The 27,944-nt window shown below is 33.3% G+C and overlaps 1 protein-coding gene across 1 annotated transcript in view; it reads right to left on the bottom strand.

Moving 5' to 3' along the window:
* The window catches only part of NCAM2 (neural cell adhesion molecule 2), a 224,210-nt gene that overhangs the window by 158,971 nt on the left and 37,295 nt on the right, over positions 1–27,944 (bottom strand). Inside the window, exons 6-8 of the mRNA XM_047874049.1 lie at positions 20,421–20,538; positions 7,325–7,485; positions 5,045–5,190 (exon numbers count right to left, since the gene is read on the bottom strand). Of these exons, the coding sequence (XP_047730005.1) occupies positions 5,045–5,190; positions 7,325–7,485; positions 20,421–20,538 (425 nt within the window). The remainder of the gene's footprint in view (positions 1–5,044; positions 5,191–7,324; positions 7,486–20,420; positions 20,539–27,944) is intronic.

Here is a 27,944-nt window from a genome sequence, read left to right as displayed (position 1 = left end):
TGTAGGACAAGTATAACAGGAATAAAATAATTATAGATTCTGTATCTTAGGAGTGGATAAATGGCACATGTGAGATGACATCTCCCAGACAATATTACAAGCACTTTGTAATTATTACATAAAACATTCTATTCATATAGATGGGATTGCATGCTGTTAGTTTACTATTTTGTAAGAATTCTAGAAGTCAAAATCACTCCCTGTAGATCTTTTTACTTCCATTTACTCTTAACATAACAAGTAACAATATTTTTCTTTAAAAATGTTGAAAAGACACCAGGTTTATCCTATGAATCTGAAATCATATTTCAAAAATTTATGGACAAAGCACTGTTAAGTAATCTTGCTTTGTGGCATGTAGCATTTTTTCTTCCTATTTAATGACCTGTTCAGTTTTTCATACAATGTGAGTCTATTTAGAATCAATATTTATTGCTATAGAATGTGGGAGTTATACCTGAGCCCAAAAGAAGGCAAATAATGAATCACTTCCTAGAGAAGAAACTTGAGGGGTGGGGGAGAAGACAGATCTGAAAGAGTGCAAAGAAATCTACGATATTTCTGGTCCTGATTTTGTGTCTCCCAAGAAGAAAGACCAGCCTTTCTTTAGCATAAGAATCTATCCTCATCCCAAATAGGAAGTTGGAGCTCTCATCTGTACTTCCCTGTAGAGACAGAGATTGACACCAATCATACAATGATTAAGATGAAACTCAGATGCAGGTTCTGGACATTTTCAGCTTCCAAGCAGAATGTGATATATAGTTACCAGACCTGGAATTTAGCGTGGTAAGACAAGTTCGTATCTGAGCCATTAAATTAATAGTGCTAGAGATGATTTTATTTTATTATTTTTTATTTACTTTTATATTTAGTGTCAGAGAATGTGAGTAGGGGAGAGGGGCAAAAGGAAAGGAGAGAGAAAATCTTAAGCAGGCTCCATGCTGACCTTGGAGCCCAATGTGGGGCTCAATCCCACAACCCTGGGATAATAACCTGAGACAAAATCAAGAGTCAGATACTCAATGGACTGAATTACCCAAGGGCCCTATAGTAAATTTCTACATATTTCTATGGCAGAGAAGCACAAACTATAACAACTATGACACCATTCTGTTCTCGTGTTATTCAATGCAGCACATATGACAATGTTCACACAATTTTTGATCTGTGACAGCAGTCATTAATAGGGAATTAACATGATCATTTTCTCATGCATAAAATATCTAACGACTGGATACCTCCAAGACAAGATAAAAAAAAAAAACTTTTAAGATGTTTGATTTGTATCTAGGATGTTGTTATGTGAACTCTCATTTTATGTTCAGAAATATTTTTCCAGGTATGTCTTATTATCCTGATTTAGACATGCAAAACCTGAGGTTAGATATAAGAGGTAATATAGTGAATGACACATCAAAGTGACGAGATTAGGATTAAACTTTGATGTGTGACATTTTGCATGACTTCCCATACAAATTCATCAATATTTATAATCTTACACATATTAACATGTATTGATTAATAAGGATGATAATAAGGAATGATCTAAAGAAACTTTTAAAATAAATGGTAAGTATTTATTTTAATGCCAGGGACTATGTCAACACGCTGAAGACAAATATAATCTTACATAATCCCCAGGTCAACTCTGTGAAAGAAGCATGGTTTTATTTTAAAAATAAAGATTTTAGGGGTGCCTAGGTGGCTCAGTCAGTTAAGCATCTGACTCTTGACTTTGGCTCATGTCATGATCTCATGGTTTGTGAGATCGAGCCCCGTGCTGGGCTCATCGCTGATGGTGTGGAACTTGTTTGGAATTCTCTCTCTTCCTCTCTCTCTACCCTCTGCTTTCTCTCTCCCTCTCTGTCTCAAACAAACTTAAAAAAATAAATAAAAATAAAGATTTTAACACAAAAAATTAGATTGCATAGTTTGTAAATTGCAAAACAATTTACAACTTTTAATCCATGGCTATTTTATATTCCACAACAATAGCTTTGGGTTTGTCTTAAACTTTATTGTATATACTTATATACTATTAAAATTATGTATATAGCATCTATTAAATGAAGAAGCTAGGGATTTATGATTTTTATAAACAAATATATCTTAAGATGACTACAAGATAATCTGTTAATAACAAGCTGTCAGTTTGATGGTTTCTGGATAACCTTGGTAAATCAATATTTTATGGAAAATTATAAATAATATTTTAGTTGCATGAAAATAAAGTGCTTAGAAATCTCCAATAAATGGATAACTAAAAGTTAGTGAAAACTGAAATTTCTTTAAAAATGAAGAACAAGGGGCGCCTGGGTGGCTCAGTCAGTTAAGTGGCCGACCTCGGCTCAGGTCATGATCTCACGGTCCGTGAGTTCAAGCCCCGCGTCAGGCTCTGTGCTGACAGCTTAGAGCCTGGAGCCTGCTTCTGATTCTGGGTCTCCCTCTCTCTCTGACCCTCCCCTGTTCATGCTCTGTCTCTCTCTGTCTCAAAAATAAATAAACGTTAAAAAAATTTAAAAAAAATGAAGAACAAAATATTATTTTGAAGTAGCAATGAATATTAAGAAAATATTTTTAAAGCAAGTGGACACTATTTTTCTTACATATTACACATGCTTTTGAAATTTCCTAAAGTTTCCAAAATTATATATATTATTTTAAATGTAGACAAAATGCATTAAAGTGAATTAGAAGAGATAGTCATGAGTTTAAGAGAGCTCTGTGTTTAAGCACCATATTTTTTGTTGTAATTTCTGAAGGACACCATATTTGCAAGGATATTTTATGGTATGTTAATATGTATAGTTCAATCATTCTGCAAAACTATAGCTACAGAAAACATCTACATGTGAGCATATTCGAAATGCCTCATGATATCCACTTAGCTGAGTCTCCCCAAATTCTTGATCCACAAAATCACGAGCAAAAGAAAATGGTTGCTTTGTGCCACTATGTTCTGGCGTCATTTATTATGTAATAAGGATACCAGAACACAAACTGAGACAATATATATACAGTGTTTATTAAGATGCATTAACACAATGTTTGCTAGGCAGTGAACACTTCTCATGGACTCCTAACATTTATTCCATGGGAAGGGATGTCTGCTAACATACCAGTCCCAGACTTTCCAAATCCTTAATAAATCTTTCCCATGAGGAAAGTTCTTTTCAAACAAAACTAGTTGATTATTTTTCATAACTACTAGAGAAGAAATTTCTGTATATAGTTTTGGGTGGCCTGGGGTTTAGACTATAAAATAAAATATCACAACCTTCTGGTTATTTTCTAACTTTTCATTAATAAAATAACTGAATATAATGTATCTTTCATTTTTGGTACACACATAAAGAAACATCTATTAAATGAAGAGTAAATACTACCTTTAAGATGAGAACTCTTAGGAATTTTAGAGTGGTCAGGAAAATAATGAAAACATGAGTTAGGAATATGAAGGTATATTTAATAAGGCTTTATAGATATGAAAATCATTATTTTGAGAGTGATCTTGTCTCAAGAAATATACTTAACTGACATAAAAACAATCACCTACAGTTTTATATATCTAAAATATAAGTCCTTTCAGATTTTGCAACTGTCCCATAATAATATCTATGATTTCCTGTTAATAAAAATTGAAAGCAAACTCTATATCATTTCTCTGGATTGCCAAAAGATATTTTATAAATTTGATTTTCAATTTGTATATATAAAATAAGTAAATAAAAACAGCATAACTATTACCAAAAGTGATACAAGGTCTTAAAAAATGCCATCATTTAGGGTGCCTGGGTAGCTCAGTTGGTTAGGTGTCAGACTCTTGGTTTCAGCTCAGGTCATGATCTCACGGGTTCGTGGTCGGAGCCCTGCTCCACGCTGACAGTGCAGGACCTGCTTGGGATTCTCTCTCCCTCTCTGTCTCTGCTTCTTCCCTGCTTGTGCACTCTCTCTCTCTCAAAATAAATAAACTTTAAAAAAAATGCCATTATGAGGAGAAAATGAGGTAAATAAGTGTGATATATCATATGTATAATATTATATATGATACATACATATATATATCATATATATGAATACAATTCTTGCAAAGAATAAATAGCAAATAAACAGGTAAATGGCTATTTTGTCAATTTATGGAGTCAGCATGTTAAAAAATTACATAACGTGTTAGAGGGACAGAAAGTATATTTCAAATAAGGTGGTTTCAAATTTTTCTGCTATCACTGTTGGTAAGTCAAATGCACTTTTATTTCAGAAATGACTATGTTTTGCAGACCTTGATTTAAATTAATGAAGGGTTTAAAGGAGTTTCTCTTCAATATTGAGAAAAGAAACCTAAGCTTAATCCTACCCTCCTTCATACGTGTCAAATGACAGTTCCATCGTATCATTAATTCACTCTCTTTTCTTTCTGTTTCACTTTCTTCTATACTTTGGAGTTTTATATCAGTAACTATGAAAACTAGCAATAATGAAAACCTACTAATTCATTTCTTAGTATTTTGAATGCATTCTATTGACAGGTCACCAATTTACATGGGAATGACAACTGCCAGAATGCTGTTGCAGTTACTTCTCTTTCTTAGATTCTAAATTATATGAAAGCAGCAACCTAATCTTCTGCTACACGAAGACAATTCTACAGAGTAAAGAGTTAATAACAACCAGCATCTGGAGAATGTAAATGACTTCCATTTTCACAACACTGGATACAGGAGGGGGGATGTTAAAATTGCAATAAGAAAATTTACAGATTCGAAGTATGCCAAAAGTCCATGAAAGCAAACTTAAGAATATCAATAACCTAATATTTTGTGGCTTAATGAAAAACATCTTTAAATATTATACTTTCACTCTTTTCTCCCCTGACCTTATTTTTAGGCTGCCTGTGGTGGAGTTACCCTTTTAAAAATTAAACTATTTCTTGTATTCCTACAAGTTACTCGAGAAGCTGGAGTCCACGGTGAGATTTAATAATAGGCAAAAACTCTGAAAACACAAAGGTACTGAAAATCACTAGATATTGAGCTCCTGTTACCTTATCGCCTTCAGAAAACGTGATGCCATCTACGGCTCTTTTCCAAGTGATTTCTGGAATAGGCTCCCCTTCTGCTTCACATGTAAGCGTGACTTCACCGTTCTCATGTGTAGTCTCATTTTTAAGCTGTATTATGTGAGGCTGTACTGTAAAGAATATATACATTACTCAATCTGTATGGGAGGAAAATATTACCACTCAGACTTAAAAGCCATGGCAGGCATTTGAGTCCACATGAGCCCAGTACAAAATTATCAACTTTGTGGCAGTTCCTGCAGCTTGCTTTGCTTCAAAGGAGTGCCAAGAGACAGTTGAGGGCACAGAAGAAAAAACTTTAAAAATAATTCTCATCGATTATCAGAAAAATAATTTGAAGTGGCTTAGAAACCAGCATACAAATTATGATTCCTTTCAAAATTCTGCAATTTAAAAGACACTTAATTATTTTTTTCCCTCTCTTAATGCAATAAAATTAAAATTTCCAGTTTAAAAGTCTCAGAGTATCTATGTTTCTGTGTGTGTGTGTGTGTGTGTGTGTGTGTTTGTGTGTGACATCAGCTTATTTAGTGATTATCTCTTATGCTCTAAAAATGATTTCACCAAAGAAGGAAAATGATGACTATATCTTGAATATGTATGAAGTATAATTATGCATAATATTTAAAATATTTATGAAGTAAGTATATATACATGTTATTTTTTGATATTCCAATTGATTTATTTTACCTTAGTTTATTTTAACAATATTTTAGGTATTTTGGCTAATAATTACTTTATAATTATGACTTCAAAAATGAGAAAAATGTCTCCTAATTTAAATTATTTTTATATTAAAAACTATGTCTAGCCACAAATTTACATGACACCACAGAGCTTTATGATTGTAAAACTGTATTATCTGTACTTATATTTTGGTACACCACAAAGGGATAAAAGCTAGCACTTGTTATTTCATAAAAAGTAACAGTTTATTTAATCTTTAAATGGAATTAATCATGTAATATAAATAAGTTGTTTTAATCTTAGAAAATTAGGTTCCTATTACAGGAAATATGGCATATATACTTTTTACTAACTCAGTGTTTACTCCCTTGACTTTAATGGATTTAGGTAGATTTCTACTACATATATATTTGATTTTGTGTCAAACATAATACAAATTTGTTCAGTGTTACTATACAAAAGTGATTACAACAGCAATGTAGAATACCATGCAGTATTTTCTATTTGAAAAGATGAAAGTATTAGAAACATTCTATTATTTATCTCTGTTCTCATTCACTGCCACCCTAATAAAAAAAACCCTAATATTTCATAAGAGCTCTTTGATGCAAATTGAGAATATCTACCTTTTGGGATTATCTCAGAAACTATCATTTGTAATTAATTAATTTATTTTTATACTGAGTCATTTATTTAATGTAGGTTTTAAAGAGAACAACCTTGTTAAGTGAGGAATAGTGCTATAACAAGATAAGGGCTTCCTATAATTTCTAACAGTTTTAAGTTTGTTTACTTTTTCCTCTGCATGAACCATTGTCCTTCTTACTCTTAAAGAATCTTCCTTCTTTCTTTTCCCTGCCCTTCATTGTGAAATCATTTTGATAAGTGTTTTGAAAAATGGAGAAAACACATTAATTATTATTAGTGCATTTAATTTTTAGTATTACGGTTGTTAAAGACAATGATATATTCTAAATACACTAGAAAAATTCCTTTTCTTCTTACAAACATAAATGGAAGCTAAATCAATCATAATAATTTTAAAACCCTTACTAGTTATCTACTTTTTGTAAATTCCCCAATGAAGGCAATATGGCTCTTAGTAAATATGGAAGATATTCATATTTCCTTTTAAAAAAATGAAAAAAAGGAGTATTTACTAATGGTTACACATAGACATTTCCTAATTATAGCTTTATAGAGGTATTGTTTTGAAGTATATTCAAAGTACAACTAATCCCAATATGTGTCACTTAAAGATTTATGAAGACCAACCCATATTATATATAAATTGTAACGGATCCCAATATGTGTAATTTAAATAAATTTTCTTCCATCTTCTGTTATGAGTCAGCCAATATTTTACAAGAATATACATGTATCGTTTCATGTAATTCTCAAAATAATTCTATCTGGTAGCTGCAATGCTAAAATATATTTCAGATGAGAAATGAGATTTAATTTTGGAAAGTTAGTGACATATAAGTAACAGAGTACAATTTGACTCAGACCTCCCTCTAGACATCATAATTTTAACCACTATGCTATAATACTTACCAAAGACCTGGAGGAATGCCTGTTTTTCATCTTCTCCTGCTTTATTTGTGGCCCTGCAGATATAAGGACCGCCATCACTATTAATTATGTTCCTGACAGTGAGTTCTGTATTGCTTCCTTTTAATATGTATTTTTCATTTTCTTCAATGAACTTGCCATTCCTAAAGAAGAAAACAGAGGTTGATCTTCATAAATCTGACGTCATAACTCAGAAGGAGATTGTACTCAATTTTTTGATCACTCATTGTCAATCATTTCATGGCTATTGATAGACAAGGCTATATTCCAATCACAGTGTACTTTTAGTAGCTCAGTGAAAACTCAATTACTAGGCATTAAAATTATACTTGAAAACTGCTTTGGATTTAGAGACAAGAGTGACTTTTGAGCTATGTTGAAATCATAACACTTTTTTGGCAAAAAAGCACATTCGTTCAATTTTTACCTTATTAGCAAAAAAATTTTGTGTTGCTGATCTTAATTCTATATACACTTTTTATGTTGGTGAGTCAACACACATTTACTAGGTCCCTAGGACACATTTAAGATAGTTTCTATGGAAATATCCCTTAAAGAAGTTTCAAAGTAAATGCAATTTAAATACATTACCAATTTATATTGCAAATAAGTATTACCAATAAAGGGGCAAGATGAAACAATTATTTGCAAGTGCAGTGAGAGAAATTATGCTGAATATGATGACTTAATTCATTAATGAGAAGAAATCACTTTTCTTAGATATCTTCCCTCTTAGACATCAATAATTTTCAATATTTTCCAAGTTCTTTCTGAACTGAAATAGTCTTCACTCTCTTCCAATTCCAGTTTGTGTTGTCTGTTAAAACAATGTTTTTCAATTTTTGCCTGTAATACTTACAGTAAAAAATATTTTAAATATATTTAAATCTTAAGCAATTTCCACAGTTCCCCTTAATATGTGTGGAACCTTCTTGTAATGTATATTCCCTTCCATTCAAGTTTATTCTCCTTATTTACTCTTCCTCCTCCTTTGTTCTCTTTAGTTTTCCTTCTATATTTTTTTTGTATAATGGTATTTTGAATGATTGAATTGATTGCAAGGCCCATGGATATAAAATGTTTAGGATCTGTCCTTAGAGGATGGGGTATCTATTTGTCTACACAAGTTTAAATTAAAAACAAATATCTGAAAAAAATATTTAAAAAAATTCCTAGAATGAGAGAACATTTCTTCAACACACTAAATGATCATTCCAGTGAATTCTGGTTTCACTTACCCGAAAGCTAGGTATGGTGCGTATCCTAATACAATACTTATCTTTCTATGACTCATTAGCATCTGTTTTTCCAGTTTCTACTGACATCTCTAAAGATATCATGAAATGTGCAAAAATATCGTAAGAGTGGGGTCCAAAAGTAGGGTTTGTAAAATACCAAAAGCAAATGTATATCTATATATATAGATAGATAGATAGATAGATAGATACATAGATATCTCTCTCTCTATATATAGATATATATGTTGCTGTATTTTTATATATTTTTATATTTTATGAATCTAAAACTAACAACAATGAAATATGATATTCCAGCATTTTTGTCCAGAATGTAATATATATAGCCTTCATAGTAATTAGTGATATAATATATTTCTTACACTAGCCAAGTAGAAATTACTAATTTGTATAACAAAACAACAGTAAGAATAATAATAATACATAGAAATTTAAGCAATCTGTGGTTTATAATACACTTTCCCTATAAATTCTACCTGATTAAAAGCTCACAATTAGCTCATAGATGTCTATTTTCACTCCCACCATCATTCACAGATTAGAAAACAAAAATTTTAAGTATAATTTTCACACCCCTTAATTCACAGATGAAGACAACTAGGTTCACACAGTAATATAAGAAGCATAATAACTAAATTCTAGTGCTCTGTCTCATAAAGAGGGTTGTTTCTCTACCTCATGTGAAATATTGTGATAAATGTTTGAAGTACGGCAAATGAGTGAGACATGGCTACCTATCATGAAGAATTGATAATATGACTGGCAGTAACAGAGGATAAGGTAGATATCATTAATTAATTTATTCATAACTTCTTGTATGTTAAGTAGGGGAAAGAGGGATCTACTGTAGTAGGAGAAAAGGCAAAAGATGAGTGAAATACTTCTAATTTTCATGGGGAAAAATTATGATTTGGGCTTTGCAGTGGATGGGTAGATCTAGAAGAGATTTAGAGGAAATAAGTATATAAAGACTATGTTCCCTTCAAGAACTTAATTTAAAAATATCAGCAAGGGAACTAACCAAAGTAATAGTTTCTAAATTCCTCTCTCTTAACAAACTTGTGATATAGAATATACTTGTTATTATTCACAATCCACTTCTGGAGAATGCCATGTGTGCAAAAGACTTTCAAAGAATTCTGGTGGAATTATATAAGCTCATACTTGAAACTCAAACCACTTCTCTAAGTAATGCTTTTCTAGGCACAAGAAAATAGGTATGAGAATCACGGAATCCACCAGAAACTCCAACTCTACAAGAAACATAATGGCAATAAATTCATATCTTTCAGTACTCACTCTAAACGTCAATGGACTAAATGTTTAAATCAAAAGACATAAGGTAACAGAATGGTTAAGAAAACAAAATCCATCTCTGTGCTGTTCACAAGAGACCCACTTTAGACCTAAAGACACCTTCAGATTGAAAGTAAGGGGTGAGCACCATCTATCATGCTAATGGTCAACAAAAGAAAGCCGGAGTAGCCATACTTACAGACATTAAAAAAAGACTGTAACAAGAGATGAAGAGGGCATTATATCATAATTAAGGGCTCTATCCACCAAGAAGACCTAATAATTGTAAACATTTATGCTCCCAATGTGAAAGCTCCCATATATACAAATCAATTAAGCACAAACATAAACTCATTGATAGTAATACCATCAGCATCCTTTCTTGATAAAAACCCTCAAGAAAGTAGGGATAGAAGGATCATACCTCAAGATCATAAGAGCCATATATGAAAGACCCAATGCTAATATCATCCTCAATAGGGAAAAACTAAGAGTTTTCCCCCTAAAGTTAGGAACAAGACAGGGATATCCACTCTCATCACTGTTATTCAAAGTAGTATTGGAAGTCTTAGCCTCACCAATCAGACAATGCAAAGAAATAAAAAGCATCCAAATTGGCCAGGAGGAGGTCAAACTTTCACTCTTGGCAGATAACATGATATAGTATATGGAAAAACCAAAAGATTCCATCAAAAAAACACTAAAACTGATCCATGAATTCAGCAAAACTGCAGGATATAAATCAATGCACAGAAATTGGTTGCATTCCTATACACCAACAATGAAGCAACAGAAAGAGAAATCAAGGGATCGATCCCATTTACAGTTGCACCAAAACCCATAAAATACCTAGGAATAAATCTAACCAAAGAGGTGAAAAATCTATACACTGAAACTATAAAAAGCTTATGAAAGAAATTTAAGAAGATACACACAGAAAAGGAAAAAAGATTCCATGCTTCTGGATAGGAAGAACAAATATTGTTAAAATGTCAATACTACCCAAAACAATCCACATATTCAATGCAATACCTGTCAAAATAATACCAGCATTCTTCACAGTGCTAGAACAAACAATCCTAAAATTTGTATGGAACCAGAGAAGACCCCAAATAGCCAAAGCGATCTTGAAAAAGAAAACCAAAGCAGGAGGCATCACAATCCCAGACTTCAAGCTATACTACAAAGCTGTAATCATCAAGATAGTATGGTACTGGCACAAAAACAGACATTCAGATCAATGGAACCGAATAGAGAACCCAGAAATGGACCCACAAATTTATGGCCAACTAATCTTTGACAAAGCAGGAAAGAATATCCAATGGAATAAAGACAGTCTCTTCAGCAAGTGGTGATGGGAAAACTGGACAGCAACATGCAGAAGAATGAACCTGGACCACTTTCTTACACCATACACAAAAATAAACTCAAAATGGATGAAAGACCTCAATGTAAGACAGGAAGCCATCAAAATCCTTGAGGAGAAAGCAGGCAAAACCTTTCTGATGTTGGCTACAGCAACTTCTTACTCAACACGTCTCCAGCGGTAAGGGAAACAAAAGCAAAAATGAACTACTGGGACCTTATCAAAATAAAAAGCTTCTGTACAGCGAAGGAAACAATCAGCAAAACTAAAAGGCAACCGACAGAATGGGAGAAGATATTTGCAAATTACATATCAGATGAAGGGTTAGTATCCAAAATCTATAAAGAACTTATCAAACTCAACATCCAAAAAACAAATAATCCAGTGAAGAAATGGGCAAAAAACAGGAATAGACACTTCTCCAAGGAAGACATGCAGATGCCCAACCGACACATGAAAAAATGCTCACCATCACGCATCATCAGGGAAATACAAATCAAAACCACGATGAGATACAACCTCACACCTGTCAGAATGGCTAACATTAACAACTCAAGCAACAACAGATGTTAGCGAGGATGCGGAGAAAGAGGATCTCTTTTGCATTGTTGGTGGCAGTGCAAGCTGGTGCAGCCACTCTGGAAAACAGTATGGAGGTTCCTCAAGAAACTAAAAATAGAACTACCCTATGACCCAGCAATTGAACTACTAGGCATTTATCCACGGGATACAGGTGTGCTGTTTCAAAGGGACACATGCACCCCCATGCTTATAGCAGCACTATCAACAAAAGCCAAAGTATAGAAAGAGCCCAAATGTCCATCACCATTGGTGGATGAATGGATAAAGAAGATGTATTATTGTGTGTGTGTATATATATATATATATATATATGTATATGTATATATATATATATGTATATATATACATAATGGATTATTACTTGGCAATCAAAAAGAATGAAATCTTGCCAATCTCAACAGCATGGATGGAACTAGAGGGTATTATGCTAAGCGAAATTAGTCAGAGAAAAACAAATATCGTATGACCTCACTCATATGAGGACGTTAAGATACAAAACAGATGAACATAAAGGAAGGGAAGCAAATCAATATAAAAACAGTGATGGGGACAAAACATAAGAGACTCTTAAATATGGAGAACAAACAGAGGGTTACTGGAGGGGTTGTAGGAGAGGGAGGATGGGCTAAATGGGTAAGGGGCATTAAGGAATCTACCCCTGAAATCATTGTTGCACTCTATGGTAACTAACTTGGATGTAGATTAAAGAGAGAGAGAGACAGAGAGATGAAAGAGAGAGAGAATGAATCATGGAATTATGGAATTAGTGGAAATGATAAAGAAAGGAGGATAATTCCACTTTCAACCACAATGGAGTAACAGGGAACCATATATACCCTCTCATTGTAAACAGCAAACAACACTAGACACAGATTAAATAATAGTTTTCAAGTAGCTCAAGACAGTGACCTCAGAAGACCACCATATCCTGGTACTTGAAGAGTGTTTCCAGGCTGTGGCTCACAGAGGGAGACCCAAACACAGCTAGGGAGAGTTCTCAGTAGGAAGTGGTTAAAGTAGCTAGAATTTGTGGATCAGTGAATGTAAGAAAAAAAGAGCTACACAAGAAAGATAGTAGAGAGATCTGCAATGTGTTCCTAACCAATTTTTAACTGAATACTTATCAGTAATTGCATGCCAGTAAGACCTTCCAAAGAAAGGGAAATAACCATTGGAAAAGATAAAGCACAACAATCCCAGAACCAGGAATAATTTGCATCTCAACCATCCAGAGTAGAGAAATTTCCTAAAATGCAGGACGTTAAGTCACCCCTTTTAGAAGAATATTGCCTCAAGCACAGAAGCATATTAATCCCAGGTTGTAGTTGCACTAAAAGAGCCTAAATGCAATCTTCAAAACATCAAATTTTTCCCAAGCTATTTCTGTATCTAAAAACAAAGTAAGAAAATACAAAAACAATCACCACTTCCAAAACATAAAATCCTTAATATCTGCACCCAATCAAAAATTACCAGGATAGTATATAACTGGGAAAATATGGCGTATACCAAAGAGAAAATTCAATCAATTAAAAAGATCTAGAAATGACATAGATTATCAAGTTAGGAGAAAATACTGTTAAAATAACAGTTTCTCGTTGAGAAGTGAAGGTTTTATACCCTATATCAGGCACCCTCAAACCTTGGGACCTACACTGTAGAAATGAACACCCAAAAACAGCTGACTCTGCAAAGCAAAAGGGCTTACATCAAGGACATCCAAAAGGCTATGGAAAATGAAAAGTTTGCTTTTAAAAAAAGTCTTACCCAGACTTACTCATGTCAGGAATCTACAAAAAATGCAATTTTGAAAGCACCTTTCTATATACAATGGAGATTCATTAGCTAATGTTCAAGAATGTGCTGGAGACACAGGGACCTTGAAGGACTTTCTCCAGAGGAGAAGATGCTGGTCGGCACCATTTTTAAATTCTCACTCAACATTTCTAGTGTTGTAGGGCTTCTCCACCCCTGTGCTCTCCCACAGTCCTACTGCAGCTGCCTGGCTTGCCCTGCCCATGAGCTCTGCCAGTCTTATTATTTCCAGTTGGCTCACTCCTGTTCTGGGCTCCCTCCAGGCTCCCTCACAGCCTCTCTGAAGCCAGCAGGCTCACTCTTCCCACATGCTGTGTATCCCTGGGCCCTGCAATAGCAAGCTTCCCATTCCACCCATGGGTTCTACCTTATTAAAAATAAATTATGCTACATAGATAAGCACAAATGTGTAAGAGTCAACCAAGAACTCAGGCAAGGTTGAATCATAGTTCCATTATGTGCACAAGGGCACTCCTCTAGAATGGGAGAGGTAGCTGTTCCATCTAATACACAGAAACAAAAATATGGAGAAAAGGAAAATTAGAAAGCAAGAATACACTCCAAAAGAAAAAACAAGATAAAACCCAGAAAAGAAAAAAAATCCTTGATAAAAGGGAGATAAGTAATTTACCTGACAAAGAGTTCAAAGTAATGGTCATAAAGATGTTCACTGAATTGGAAGAAGGATAGATGAACACAGTGAGAACTTCAAACAAAGAGACAGAAAATGTAAGAAAGTGTTAAACAGAAGTCACAATACTGAAGAATACAATAACTGAACTAAAAAAAATACACTAAACTAAACTAAAGAATTTCAACAGCAGTTTAGATGAGGCAGAAAAACACACCAGCAACCTGGAAGACAGGGCAGTGGAACTCACCCAAAGAGAACAACTAAAAAAACAACAATAAAAAGGGAATTTTAAAAAGTGAAGATAGTTTGTGGGAACTATGGGACAACATCAAGTGGCATAACATTCACATTATAGAGTCCCAGAAGGAGAAGAGAAAGAGAAATGGATACTTTAAGAAATAATGGCTGAAAATTTAACCAACCTAGGGAAGGAAAGAGACATCCAGGCCCAGAAAGAACAGAGAGTTCCAAAGAAGATGAAACCAAAGAGATCCACATCATGACACATTATAATTAAAATGTTAACAGTTAAAGAAAAAGAGAAAATCTTAAAGTTTGCAAGAGAACAACATGATACATATAAAGACTATCATAAAAGTACCTATAAGACTATCAGTTGATTTTTCAGCATGAACTCTTCAGGCCAAAAGAAAGTGGCATGATATATTCAAAGTGCTGAAAGGAAAGATTGCCAACCAAGAATATTCTACCCAGCAAGGCTATCATTCAAAATAAAGGAGAGATAATTTTCCAGACAACCAAAAGTTAAGTGATTTCATACCATTAGACCAGCCTTACAAGAAATGTTGAAGGTACTTCTTCAAGCTGAAAATAAAAGGTACTAACTAGTAACAAGAAAATATATGAAACTAAATATCTGATTGGAAAAGCCAAATTTACAGTAAATATAGTGGATCAACCACTTAAAAATTTACAAGGAAGGTTAAAAAACAAATGTAAAATCAACTATAATTATAATAATTTGTTAAGGTTTGCAGGACGTAATGTAATGTAATATATGTAATATATAACATCAGAAACATAAAACATGTGTTGGGGGAATAAAAATCTAGAGTCTTTAATATGTATTCAAAATTATGTTGCTATCAACTTAGAATAAAATGCTACACTGTCTGTTATATGGGAACCCTAGTAGACACACAAAGGATAATGGGAAAGTAATCTAAACACAACACTATAAAGAAGTATCAAACCACAAGGGAAGAGAGCAAGAGAAAAAAGAAAGGAACAGAGAGGAACTACAAACCATTCAGAAAACAATGAAAAAAATGGCAATAAGTACATACCTATCAATAATTACTTTAAATGCAAATGGACTAAATTTTCCAATCAAAATATAAGTGACTAAATGGAAAAAAAACAAGACCTATTGATGTGTTGTCTATAAGAGACTCACTTCAGATCTAAGGACACAGAGATTTAAAGTGAAGGGATAGAGGGATGCCTGGATGGCTCAGTTGCTTAAGTATCTGACTTTTGATTTAGGCTCATGTCATGATCTCAGGGTCGTGAGAGATTGAACCCAGCATCAGGCTCCATGCTGAACATGGAACCTGCTTAAAAATGATCTCTCTCCCTCTGCCCCTCTCCTCAACTCACATGTGCTCTCTCTCTCTTTCTAAAATAAAATAATAATTTAAAAAAAAGTGAAGGGATAGGAAAAGATATTCCATGCAAATGAAAATGAAAACAAAGCTATACTATATCAGACAAAATGATGAGTTTAAAACAAGTACTACACATGTAACAAGGAAGGCATTATGTAATGGTAATGGGGTCATTACAAATGAGGATATAACATTTGTAAATAATTATGTGCCCAATATAGGAATACCTAAATATATAAAGCAGGTATTAAGAGACCTAAAGGTAAAATTGACAGCAAGACAATAAGAGTAGAGGACTTTAATACCCCATTTACACCAACAGATCTATCATCCAGACATAAAATCAATAAGAAACATTGGCCTTAAACAACACATTAGTCCAGATGGACTTAATAGATATAAACAGAACCGTCCATTTAAAAGTAGTAGAATACATGTTCTTCTCAAGTGACATGGAACATTCTCCAGGATAAATGGCATTAGGCTACATACAAGTCTCAATAAATTTAAAAAGATACTTCACATACCAAGCATCTTTTCTAACCACAATGGTATGACACTAGAAATCAGTTACAAGAAAAAAAAACTGGAAAAATTCCATAAAAAGGAAGCAAATCTTGCCATTTTTCACAATACAAATGGACCTTAAATGTGTTATGCTAAGTGATACAAGTCAGACAGAGAAATATAAATACCATATGATTTCACTTACATGTGGAAGCTGAAAAATAAAACAAGTGCACAAATAAAACAAAACTATCTCCTGGATACAGAGAATGGATTGGTAGATATCAGAGGGGAAAGGAATTAGAGGGTGGGTGAGATGGGTGAAGGGAATCAATTGCATGGTGACAGATGGTAACTAGACTCACTATGGTGATCACTTTGAAAGTTATATGAAAATCAAATTATGATTTACACCTGAAACTAATAATGCTATATACCAATTTGCCTTGGAAATAAAGTCCTCCATCAAATGTGTAGAGATAAAAAATAGAAGGATGAAAAATACTCTGGTGGATCTGAAAGTAGATTAAACATTACAAAAGAAAAATAATCAACAATTTTGAAAATATATCAATATAATTTAGTGAACTTGAAGACATAAAAATTTGCAAAAACAAAAAAAGGGCTGAAAGTTCTATCTGATATCATTTCATTCCTAAACAAATTCCTTTAATAATTTTATAATATTGATATGATGTTGATAAATGTATAAACACATATCAGAGCTTCAAAAGACATGAAACAAAACAGAGAGAACTGAGCACAGAAAAATAGACAATGCTTGTAAAATCATTAAGGATATAGAAGATGTGAACAATATTAATCAACCAGCTGACCTATTTGATATTTAGAGACTACTCCATACAACAGTGGAATATATATTTTTTTCAAGTGCACAAAGAACATTTAAAAATTTAGATTATAAAATGAGACCCAATAAATTTAAGCAAATTGATATTATACAAAGTATGTTTTATGACAATTAAGAAATTCAGTTAGAAACTAGTAGCAGAAATATATATGAAATATACTCAAATATTTGGAAACAAATTAACAACATTCTAAATAACCAATGTCAAAAATAACATTACAAGAACAGGTTTGAAGGAGCACTTGCACCCCAATGTTTACAGCAGCCTTATCAATAATGGCCAAATTATGAAAAGAGCCCAAATGTCCACTGACTGATGAATGGATAAAGAAGTTGTGGTATATATGCAAAATGGAATATTACTCAGTCATCAAATAAATGAAATCTTGCCATTTGCAATGACATGGATGGAGCTCGAGTGTATTACGCTAAGTGGAATAAGCCATTACAGAAAGAAATACCATATGATTTCACTCATATGTGGAACTAAAGAAATGAAACAGAGGGACATATAGGGAAGGAAAAAACAAAAACAAAAAAAAGGGGGGGCGGAAACAAACCATTAAGAGACTCTAACGACAGAGAACAAACAGGGTGGTTAGAGGGAGGTGTGTGGGGATGGACTAAATGGGTGTGATGGGTATTAAGGTGTGCACATGTGATGAGCACTGGGTGTTATGTGTAGTGATGAATCACTAAATCCTACACCTGAAACCAATTTTACACTATATGTTAACTAACTAGAATTTAAATAAAAATTTTGAAAAGTAAAAAAAGTATAGCAAGGGAATACTGTAAATGACTTAAAGCTAGTAAAAACAATTGGAATGAAAAGGACACATTGCTGAAAAGATATACATCACAAGAGACCACTAAAGACAAAGGTATTACTGGGATAGACCCAGATCTGTGAAATAACTTGAATTTGTAGTTAAACCTCTACACAAGAAAAGTTCTAACCCAGGTGGTTTCACTGTAAATTTTTCCAAATATTTAAGTAAAAAATAGTTAGTATTATATACAAAAGAGGAAACACTTCCCTAACTCATTCTATGAATTCAGTGTTTCCCTGATCCCACACAAGTCAAGAATAAGAACACAATAAAACAATATCTCTCATAACCGTGAATGTGGCAATTTTCACAAATTATCTGCATAGTAACTCCAGCAATACATAAAAAGGACAATATAGCATAATCAAGTGGGTGTAATCCAAGGAATGCAAAATTATTTTAACATTTGGAAATCAATGGAATTCACTGATCTAATTGGGTTAATGCTAAAAACCCATATGGTATTTTCAACAGATGTAGAAGAACCATTTGAATGGCACAGGGGAGAGATATTTTAGAGTAGCTGCCCTTTCTCCCACTTTAGCTTTCATGCCACCAAGTGTTCCTGATTATCTTTGTGAAAACTTCTTATTTTTCCCCACTGTTTGGTCCTCAACTATTTCCTTTATTGGCTGCACTTATTTCCTTTGGATATAGTATCTCTGTGCAACAGGTAGTCTGGATCCTTCTCGCTGGGCTGCTTCCCTACATTACTTAATGTTTATAGGATTTTAAATTTTTTTTTTAGCAAGGATAACATGCTTATAGCCCTACATAAATATGTCAAAATAAAACCTTCTAATACTAATTTTCACTCTGTCAATGTCACTACCATATACTTCCATTCGCCCATTATATATTAAATATCCAGAGAATAGAACAATTATTATTTACACTATTATAGACATTAAACTAATGTCATATGAAGATATAAAGATTAAAAAATGTAGATTTAAATGATTTATTATGTTAGCCTCAGAATCTGATTTATTCTAGCCTGTATGATAATTATGTTTCCACTTAAATATGAGAATTTTGAACAAATGTTGAACTTTAAGACACAAATTTAAACAGAAGGAAGTCTCTCTGGAAAGATACAATGATGAGAATGAGATTCTAGAACAATATTTGTTCATTGTAATGAATGGTCCAAGAGCTTTTCTGTGCTGCAATTAGATGTAATATTGACTCTTTAAGATACACACTAGAAACCAGAAGTCTCTGAGATACATGATTATTATCTGGGGTGAATATGTTAATGTTTGATGTGTAATCCTTTTAAAAATACCAACATTATGTTACAAAGGAATCAGTTTGCAAAGAACATCTAAAAACACCTATTTAAAGAAATATCTCGTTTATTGCTACCTGCTATATTAAATGGATAAAGGTTTGGAACTTGCAGAATATCAGTAAATGTTCAGGAAGTGACAGAATAAAATAAAATTGGATTGCAATTATTCTTCTTTAATAGTTTTTTTTTAAACCTAATCCTTACAATTGGCCCTTTTTTGACAATGTGGAATATATTTTTACTTATTGTTTTCTTGTGATTATTCTTACACTATTTGGTTTGTGAAGTGCAGAAGAGATTCTATAAATATTTGTAGCTATGCTTAAGTAGTAACCCGAATTAATAACTAGTATGAATTTATAAAATTGTCCATCTGTAAAGTTTCATTGACTCCCTTTTAACAGTTAAAGCCACAACCTAAAAGAATGACAACGTTGATATCTGTTTGATGTTAATAAAAATGAAGTAACATTTAACAATTCTAAAAATATATAAATATAAGTAAACTGTTAAAGAATGGACTTACGATACAGTGTTTATTCATTTGATGAAGTAAGCTTTTTAAAAATGACATTAAATTTATGAAAATTTAACTGCACATAATTAGCTTTTTTTCTGAATAATATAGTCCATAAAGAAAATATATAATTGAATTGAATAAAATACACTTTTATATACATACAATAATGGTGCCATTAATGCTAGCATTCCTATTTCCATATAGTCTCTAGCTGTAACATTAATGTGGCTGTCCTGGGCCCATTTTGGGCGGAAACCTGAAGTCTAGAAAGAATGACCAGTGCAATGGGTGTAGTCTTTGACTTGGGTTAAATCACTCTGTTAATCTCTTTTACAATTTAACTAAAAACAAAACTGTCATAAACTTCAAATGAAACTCCAAAGAATGCTCTTATTCTTGATAAAATAAGATCAGAAATATTTTTCCATGAGATTGATCCTGGACACAAGCCAGAAGGATATGTATCTGTAACCTACCTGTACCAGGAGATAGAGGGCTCGGGAGAGCCAGAGGCCCTGCAGGATAATGTCATCTCTTCTCCTCTCTCTGCTGTGGCATTAAAGGATTTCTGAGGCATTGTGATCGCTGGCGGCACTGAAAAAAGAGATGAACACAGATTAAGTAGAGATGAAAAACATTTTATAAACACCATTGGGACTTTCTTACAGGTACTTTTTGTTGTTGTTAATTTTAAGCCTGAAAAGTTTATTGTTTACGTCTGTATTTATATCAACAGGACTGACTTGGTTGCACAGTAAAATAACTTTAAGACCACTGATCTGCGTGCCATTTTCAATAATGAGATAATTCGTTCTAATGCTATTGTACTATTTTTAATCTATCAAACTAAACAAGAAAGTAGACATTTTAACCAATTTATATGTATACTTTTATGAAATATTTCACAGAAAAAGACAGACAATACTCTCCTGACTTACATCAATACTGAGATCTACTTGGAGCATAAATGGATTTCCTATTTGAGTTCTCATCGGTATATGTAATTCTATAAGCAATTATTCACCGCTTCAAGACAGGGCTTTCAAATTAGGTGTCACACCATAATGTTCTTTCTGATTAACTGCACTTAATTTCTTCACACAACTATAGAACATTTTATGAAGAGAAACTGCTCAAGACATAGAGAGTATGAAATAGATTTTCATGAACAATTCAATTTTAAAAATTAAGCTTCCCCAATTTCTAACTAATTACATTGCAAAAACTGTATATGCTGCACATTTCGGACATGTTGAAACTGTTACTAAAATGTACTGTTTGCAATAAACAAATCAATAGCATCCATAATAGAAACTAAATTTCAAAGTACAGCATAAATTTTGATTTAATGCACACTTTTATGATTTTCAATTAAATGACAAAATGATGCTCTTAAAATTAATTATGTTAGTAGAATTGTCTTTTACATATTTAGAAGTGTGATAACAACTGGGGTGCCTGGGTAGCTCAGTTGGTTAGGCATCTGATATTGACTCAGGTCAAGATCTTGCATTTGTGGGTTTGAGCCCCACAACAGGGTCTGTGCTGACAGCCCAGAGCCTAGAGCCTGCTTCAGATTCTGTGTCTCCCTCTCTCTCTCTGCCCTTCCCCTACGCACACTCTGTTGTTCAAAAATAAACATTAAAAAAAAGTGTGATAATAACTAAATATCTCTACAATAGCATTCAGGTCAGCATTCATGCTGTATTGTTGATGCTGATGGTGCAGATAGGAGCTGATATGTATCTTAGTAATTAAGCACAATAAATCAAGTTTCTGCCTTTATGAATTTAAATACAAGGTACATGATCTGACATGCTGTCTCTAAAATAACATAATAATTACACGTATTACAATAGGATGGACTTTTTTTTCAGACATTAACTCTGCATTTTAAATACATTGAAATTTGACTTTCTGTATCTAGTTTTCCTTCTTTTGTAATTATGGAAAAGAACACTTTAATCAAAATGTATTGCCTTTCCTTTTCTTATGATAAACATAGGTGCAAGAACACTGTCACTATTTTTATTACAATAATAAATATTTTAACCATTAAATAATTACAATGAAAATGTACTTCTTAATAGAAATCCTCTCTAGAGCAAAGTATTTGTGTAAATAGAAACACCTCCAATCGGAGAATCACATGCTCCAGTTCTTGTCCTATGACTGTTACTCGCTTAAACAACCTATTTGTTCCTTATCATAATTCTCTTTTCTATAAACTGAACTGCAAGATGATCTGCAAGAACTGACAAATCTCAATGTTTCCATGTTATGATACAGTAGCTCTACTAATGAAATGGGTGTTCTTACTTAGAGTGTGCACTTGTGGAACAATATTACTATTGCATATTTATATAGTAGTAATTTGAAGAGTAATTCCAGAACTACTCTGAAGGATAATAGCCTCAAAACCTGCAGAAGTTTTCACGAGTTCTGATGCCAAGATGTGCAGGGAATTTGTTAGCCACTGTGTTAGACTATAGAGCACTTTTACGTATATTATCTTTGGTTCAGAATTTGCTATTGAGTTGGATTAAACAATTTTAAAAGGGATTACAATTATATTTCATCCAAATTTCTTGTCTCATAAGACCCATATGTAGTATGTTTTTTCTACTCTATTTTACCTTCTTAAAAATAATTTTTTTTGTATTTGACTATATCCGAAATATCTAGTTCTAATAACTTTACAAAGATTTATATTGTGTATATTATGCAGTCAATCCTTTCTGATAAATTTCAGTTTTCATTCTTCAGCTTCAAGACACATGAGAACGTGTAGGGAAGTGGCTCCAGAACTCACTTATACAAAGGTTTTGGCCCACCTTCATGTTACAATTAATTCCCTTTGCTGGCTGCAGAGGCACCAAAGATAACCTCTAATTTGATAGCCTAATTCACTTGCATCAACAATGACATCCAGCGGTTCCATTTGCCTTCTGTGTCTTGCAGTCTTCCTCTATGCACTGTCCCTAAATATGTCTCAGAAGATGAAGAACATTGTACTAAGCATGGAATACTCACGTGATTCAAGGTGATCAGAACAATAATCCCTCCAAATTTATTCGGGATAAGGAAAACAACTTCCCAATCCCCAATCACCACCACTGTCAGGAAAGCTACTCTTTTATAACGCATTGATTAATCAGATCTGGCCAAAATGTATGTCATCAAATAAATTCACATGTATGTCCTCTCTCTGGCAGAGGACTACTAACATGAAGACTCATGGTCCTTTCTTATTTACTTTTCCTTGCTTGCACTCTTAAGGCTGTGTGGCATTCAGAAATTAGCGTAAGGGAGGATTTGGAAAAGATGGTAGAATAGTCAGCACCAGGCATCTGTCTCCCAACCCAGGCAGCAATTGCACAGACAGAATCTGTCTAATGTAACTATCTTGGATCTCTGGAGTCTATGGTAGGCTTGCAGCTTCCACAGGGAGGCATGGAAGGTAAGTTGTAAGCAATATCTCAAACAGGTATAGCCATCTTCATAGCAGCATTATTCACAATATTTAAGAGTGGAAGCAATACAAATATCCGTAAATGAATAAATGGATAAGCAAAATGTGTTATATGCACAGAATGGAATACTATTCATAAAGTGAAGGGGAGCCTGGGAGGCTCAGTTGGTTGAACATCTGACTCTTGATTTTGGCTCAGGTCATGATCTCAGGGTCATGGGATCTAGCCCTGTTCTGGGCTCTGTGCTGAGTGTGCAGACTGCTTAAGATTCTCTCTCTCTCTCTCTCTCTCTCTCTCTCTCTCTCTGCTCCTCTCCCCCACTTGCCATTTCTCTCTCTAAAATTAAAAAAAAAAGAAAAAATTAAAAAAAAGTTAATTCTGACATATACTTCACATGGATGAACCTTTAGGATGCTATGCTAAGTGAAATACCAGTCACAGAAAGACAAATATTCTATGAATCCACTTATTATGTACTTGGAATAGTCAAAATTATAGAGACAGAACTTGAAATGGTGGTTTCTAGGAGCTCTTGGGAGGGGGGAATAACAGGGAAAATATGGAGAGGACAGGAGGTGAAAGAAGGGAATAGGAAGTTATTGTTAAATGGGTATAGAGATCCAGTCTTACAAGAGGAAAAGAATTACAGAGATGGATGGTGCTGGATGGTGCACATTATGAACATATTTAATGCCACATAACTTATACTTTAAATGAGTTAAGATCATAAATTTTATGTTATGTGATTTTTACCAAAATGAAAAATAAGAGAAGGGGGAAAAAAGTCACATAAGCTATCTTAGTCCTTGGCCAAGAGAAGAAATAGTCCATGTTCATGCTTAAGTACCTGGTATTTTTTAATGTTTATTCATTTTTTAGGGAGACAGAGACAGAATGTGAGTGGGTTAGGGGCAGAGAGCAAGGGAGACACAGAATCCAAAGCAGGCTCCAGGCTCCGAGCTGTCAGCACAGAGCCTGAAGTGGGGCTCTAACCCATGAGCCATGAGATCATGACCTTAGCCAAAGTTGGATGCTCAACCAACTGAGCCACCCAAGCACCCCTAAAGTACCTGGTATTTTTAACATTCTATATTGTTGGTCTCAATGTATATGGAACATAACTTAATTTCTTTCCTCAGGTTTTTCCATGAGTTCATTAACACATGGTTCTTTCTACTTTATATAAGCACTGAAGAGAGAAAAATGAACCAACCAAGAAGCCACCTTTGCAAACTTGATTCATATTATTCAGGGATGCTAGAAAATTGTATCTTTTTAAGTTTTATTCTAAGACTCCTTCTTTGATATGGAAGCAAGTATCCTCATTCTGCAACTTACCTCTTCAGCAATTTTTCATATACTTAATTGCTCATAATATCATATAGTAAAAAAAAATGATTGATATTTTAATATTATGTAGACTCTCCCTACGGAATAAGATATTTAAATTATGGACAATGCATTCTCATCATGATTTTGATCATCATTACTTTCCAGTAGTCTTATTATGTCTCAATGTCTCATGGGTGCATTTTTTTTATTTGTTCTATTTTTATTTCTTTGTTTTGCTCTTCTGCTTTACAGGTTATTATATCATCTAACACCTCTCAATTTTTTTTCTTTTTTCTTTTTCTTTTTTCTATTTTTCTTTATGTTTATTTATTTTGAGATGAGGGGGAGGGACATAGAGAGAGGGAGAGAGAATCCCAAACAGACTCCACACTGTCTGCATGGAGCCCCATGTGGGCTTGAACTCATGAACCACGAGATCATCACCTAAGCCAAAATTAAGAGTCAGACTGAATCACCCAGGTGCCCCACACCTCTCAATCTTCATTGATTCTGGTTATTTGTAATAATCCTTCCTCTTATATTTATGAGGATGGTCAATTTAAAGTGCTACTTGGTAAAAATAAGTTTTCTTTGGAATGCAAGACTTACAAAATTTTAACAAATACAGAATGTCAAATGATTAACATAAAGAAAAGCTAATTAATTGTATAATTTCATTTGGAAAAAATCTAGCTTCTTGGTTACAGCAGACTAAGCATTGTAGTCAGTTCTTTTCAAATAAACAGTGGTTTCTAATGTGGAGTGTCAGCATACTTATTACTGTCTTGCATAAAATCCAATCAATATTTTTTTCATGTACTTGATTGAGAATTGGCAAATAATTGGTGGGCATATGCTGCAATATGGGAATACAGTAAAATTGTAATATAATTACAATTATCTGTTGAGTATTGAGTTCTAAAATCAATCCTATCTGAGTGAAACAGTAAGAGTTTTATCTGATATCAGTTTACAAAATAGGATCAAACTGGCCCATTATATTCATTAAAAAAAAAAAAAACTCTGGGGCGCCTGGGTGGCGCAGTCGGTTAAGCGTCCGACTTCAGCCAGGTCACGATCTCGCGGTCCGGGAGTTCGAGCCCCGCATCAGGCTCTGGGCTGATGGCTCAGAGCCTGGAGCCTGTTTCCGATTCTGTGTCTCCCTCTCTCTCTGCCCCTCCCCCGTTCATGCTCTGTCTCTCTCTGTCCCAAAAATAAATAAACGTTGAAAAAAATTAACATCTTAAAAAAAAAAAACTCAAGGAAAATGTTTCCATTGGCATTTCAAATTCTTAGTAAACTCTAATATGAAAAATATCTGGTATTTGGGAAAATAAATACTGCTTTCAGTGGAAAGTATAAAAACAATGTGAAAATATTAATGAGAACTTTATTGTATAATTTATGTTTTCCTATATTTTCCAAATTTTGCCAAATAAATCTGATTTTTATGTTCTTTTAATTTGACTTTTAAAGTATATCACATTCACAGGTTCAAAAATAAAATAAAATTAAGAGGAAAATTCTAGACCTTACTCTTTTCCTTGTTAACCACTTGATTATTTGTATTTTTATGCAACTATTAGCACATAATTTTATGTTTACTTCTTCTTTCCACAAAATATACCATATTCTGTACCATGCTTCTTTTCTCAAATTAATAATGCCTGTAAAGAATATATTCATGTCACTATGTAGAGTACTTCCTCAAAACTGTTCATATTGCACAGTCTTCTACCCTGTGGAAAAACTATTGGCCACATGTTATATCTCCTGAGGATATCCAAATATTTATCTACTACAATCTTATCTACTGCAACCAATGTACCAATTAATTATCTAGAAGTAAAATTGATACGTCAAAGACTAAACGAATATGTAATCTTGACTGAAGAAGACTAAATCAAATTGCCCTCAGTGGTCATCACTCCAATTTTCTACTCCAACTGTATAGTATTTTTATAACCAGAAAAAAATATATAAATGAACAAGTAAGAAAATAAAGCAATAAAAGTTAAAGGAAATAATTCTCAGATAATTTCCTGAAGTTAATTCATAGCTATAGGTCTAAAAGCATTGTAACCCTTATTAAAGAAAATCCAAGTGAAAAATTAAAGTTGGAAGCATGGAAAGCATTATTTTGAATTTCTTTTTGTTTCCATGTTAAGAGGCGATAACTAAATAAAGGGCCAAAGTTAATGTGAAAGATAACTCTTGTCAAAAAAAAAAGTCTGAAAATTTTAGACACATTAGAGGATATTTTCATGATTAAACATGGCTATTTTTATGCTTTATGAGTATACTGTATGATCAGCAATATTCTTTAATCCTCAAAGTATGTTTCAAGGACCCCAGAAGTCCTCAAAACCCATTCATGGGGTCATATGATGCCTTCCATTTTACCAACCACATATCTGTGTGAAAACGAATTTCTCCTGCAAAATTCTCACAATTTTCCCATTCCCAGTTACTGGACTATGCTAATGGAGGAAAAGTTCAATAATTTCCTGATCTAAAAAAGTCTTTTTCTCAGGTTCAAAAATATATTACAAAAGATTGAATGCAGCAACTGATAAGAGAATTTTTGTTTTCTTGATGGCTTCCTTTACTATGCAAAAGCTTTTTATTTTGATGTAGTCCCAATAGTTTATTTTTGCTTTTGCTTTCTTTGTCTGAGGAGACATATTCATATAGTATTTGTAAATGATGTACCCAATAAGGGGTTAGTATGAAAAATATATAAAGAACTTATACAACTCAACACCAAAACTTCAAACGATCTGATTTAAGAACGGGCAGAGGACCTGAATTTACATTTTTCCAAAGAAGACATATAGATGGCAAACAGACACATGAAAAGATGTTCAAAATCACTAATCGTGGGGGAAATCAAAACCACAATGTATGTCAAAACCACAATGAGGTATCACATCACACCAGTCAGAATGGCTAGTATCAAAAAGACAATAACAAGTGTTGGTGAGGATGTGGAGAAAAGGGAATCCTCAGGTACTGTTGGTCAGAATGTAAATTGGTACAAACGCTATGGAAATGGTATGGAGTTTCCTCAAAAAAACTAAAAATAGAAATACTATATAATCCAGTAATTTCACTACTGGGTTTTTACCCAAAGAAAATGAAAATACTAATTCAAAAAGATAAATGCACTCCTCTGTTGAGAGCATTATGCTAAAT

The sequence above is a fragment of the Prionailurus viverrinus genome, chromosome C2, assembly GCF_022837055.1.
Source record: "Prionailurus viverrinus isolate Anna chromosome C2, UM_Priviv_1.0, whole genome shotgun sequence".
NCBI classification, from domain to species: domain Eukaryota; kingdom Metazoa; phylum Chordata; class Mammalia; order Carnivora; family Felidae; genus Prionailurus; species Prionailurus viverrinus.
Note: the sequence above shows the minus strand (reverse complement) of the source record. Positions and strands in the feature narration are given on the sequence as shown.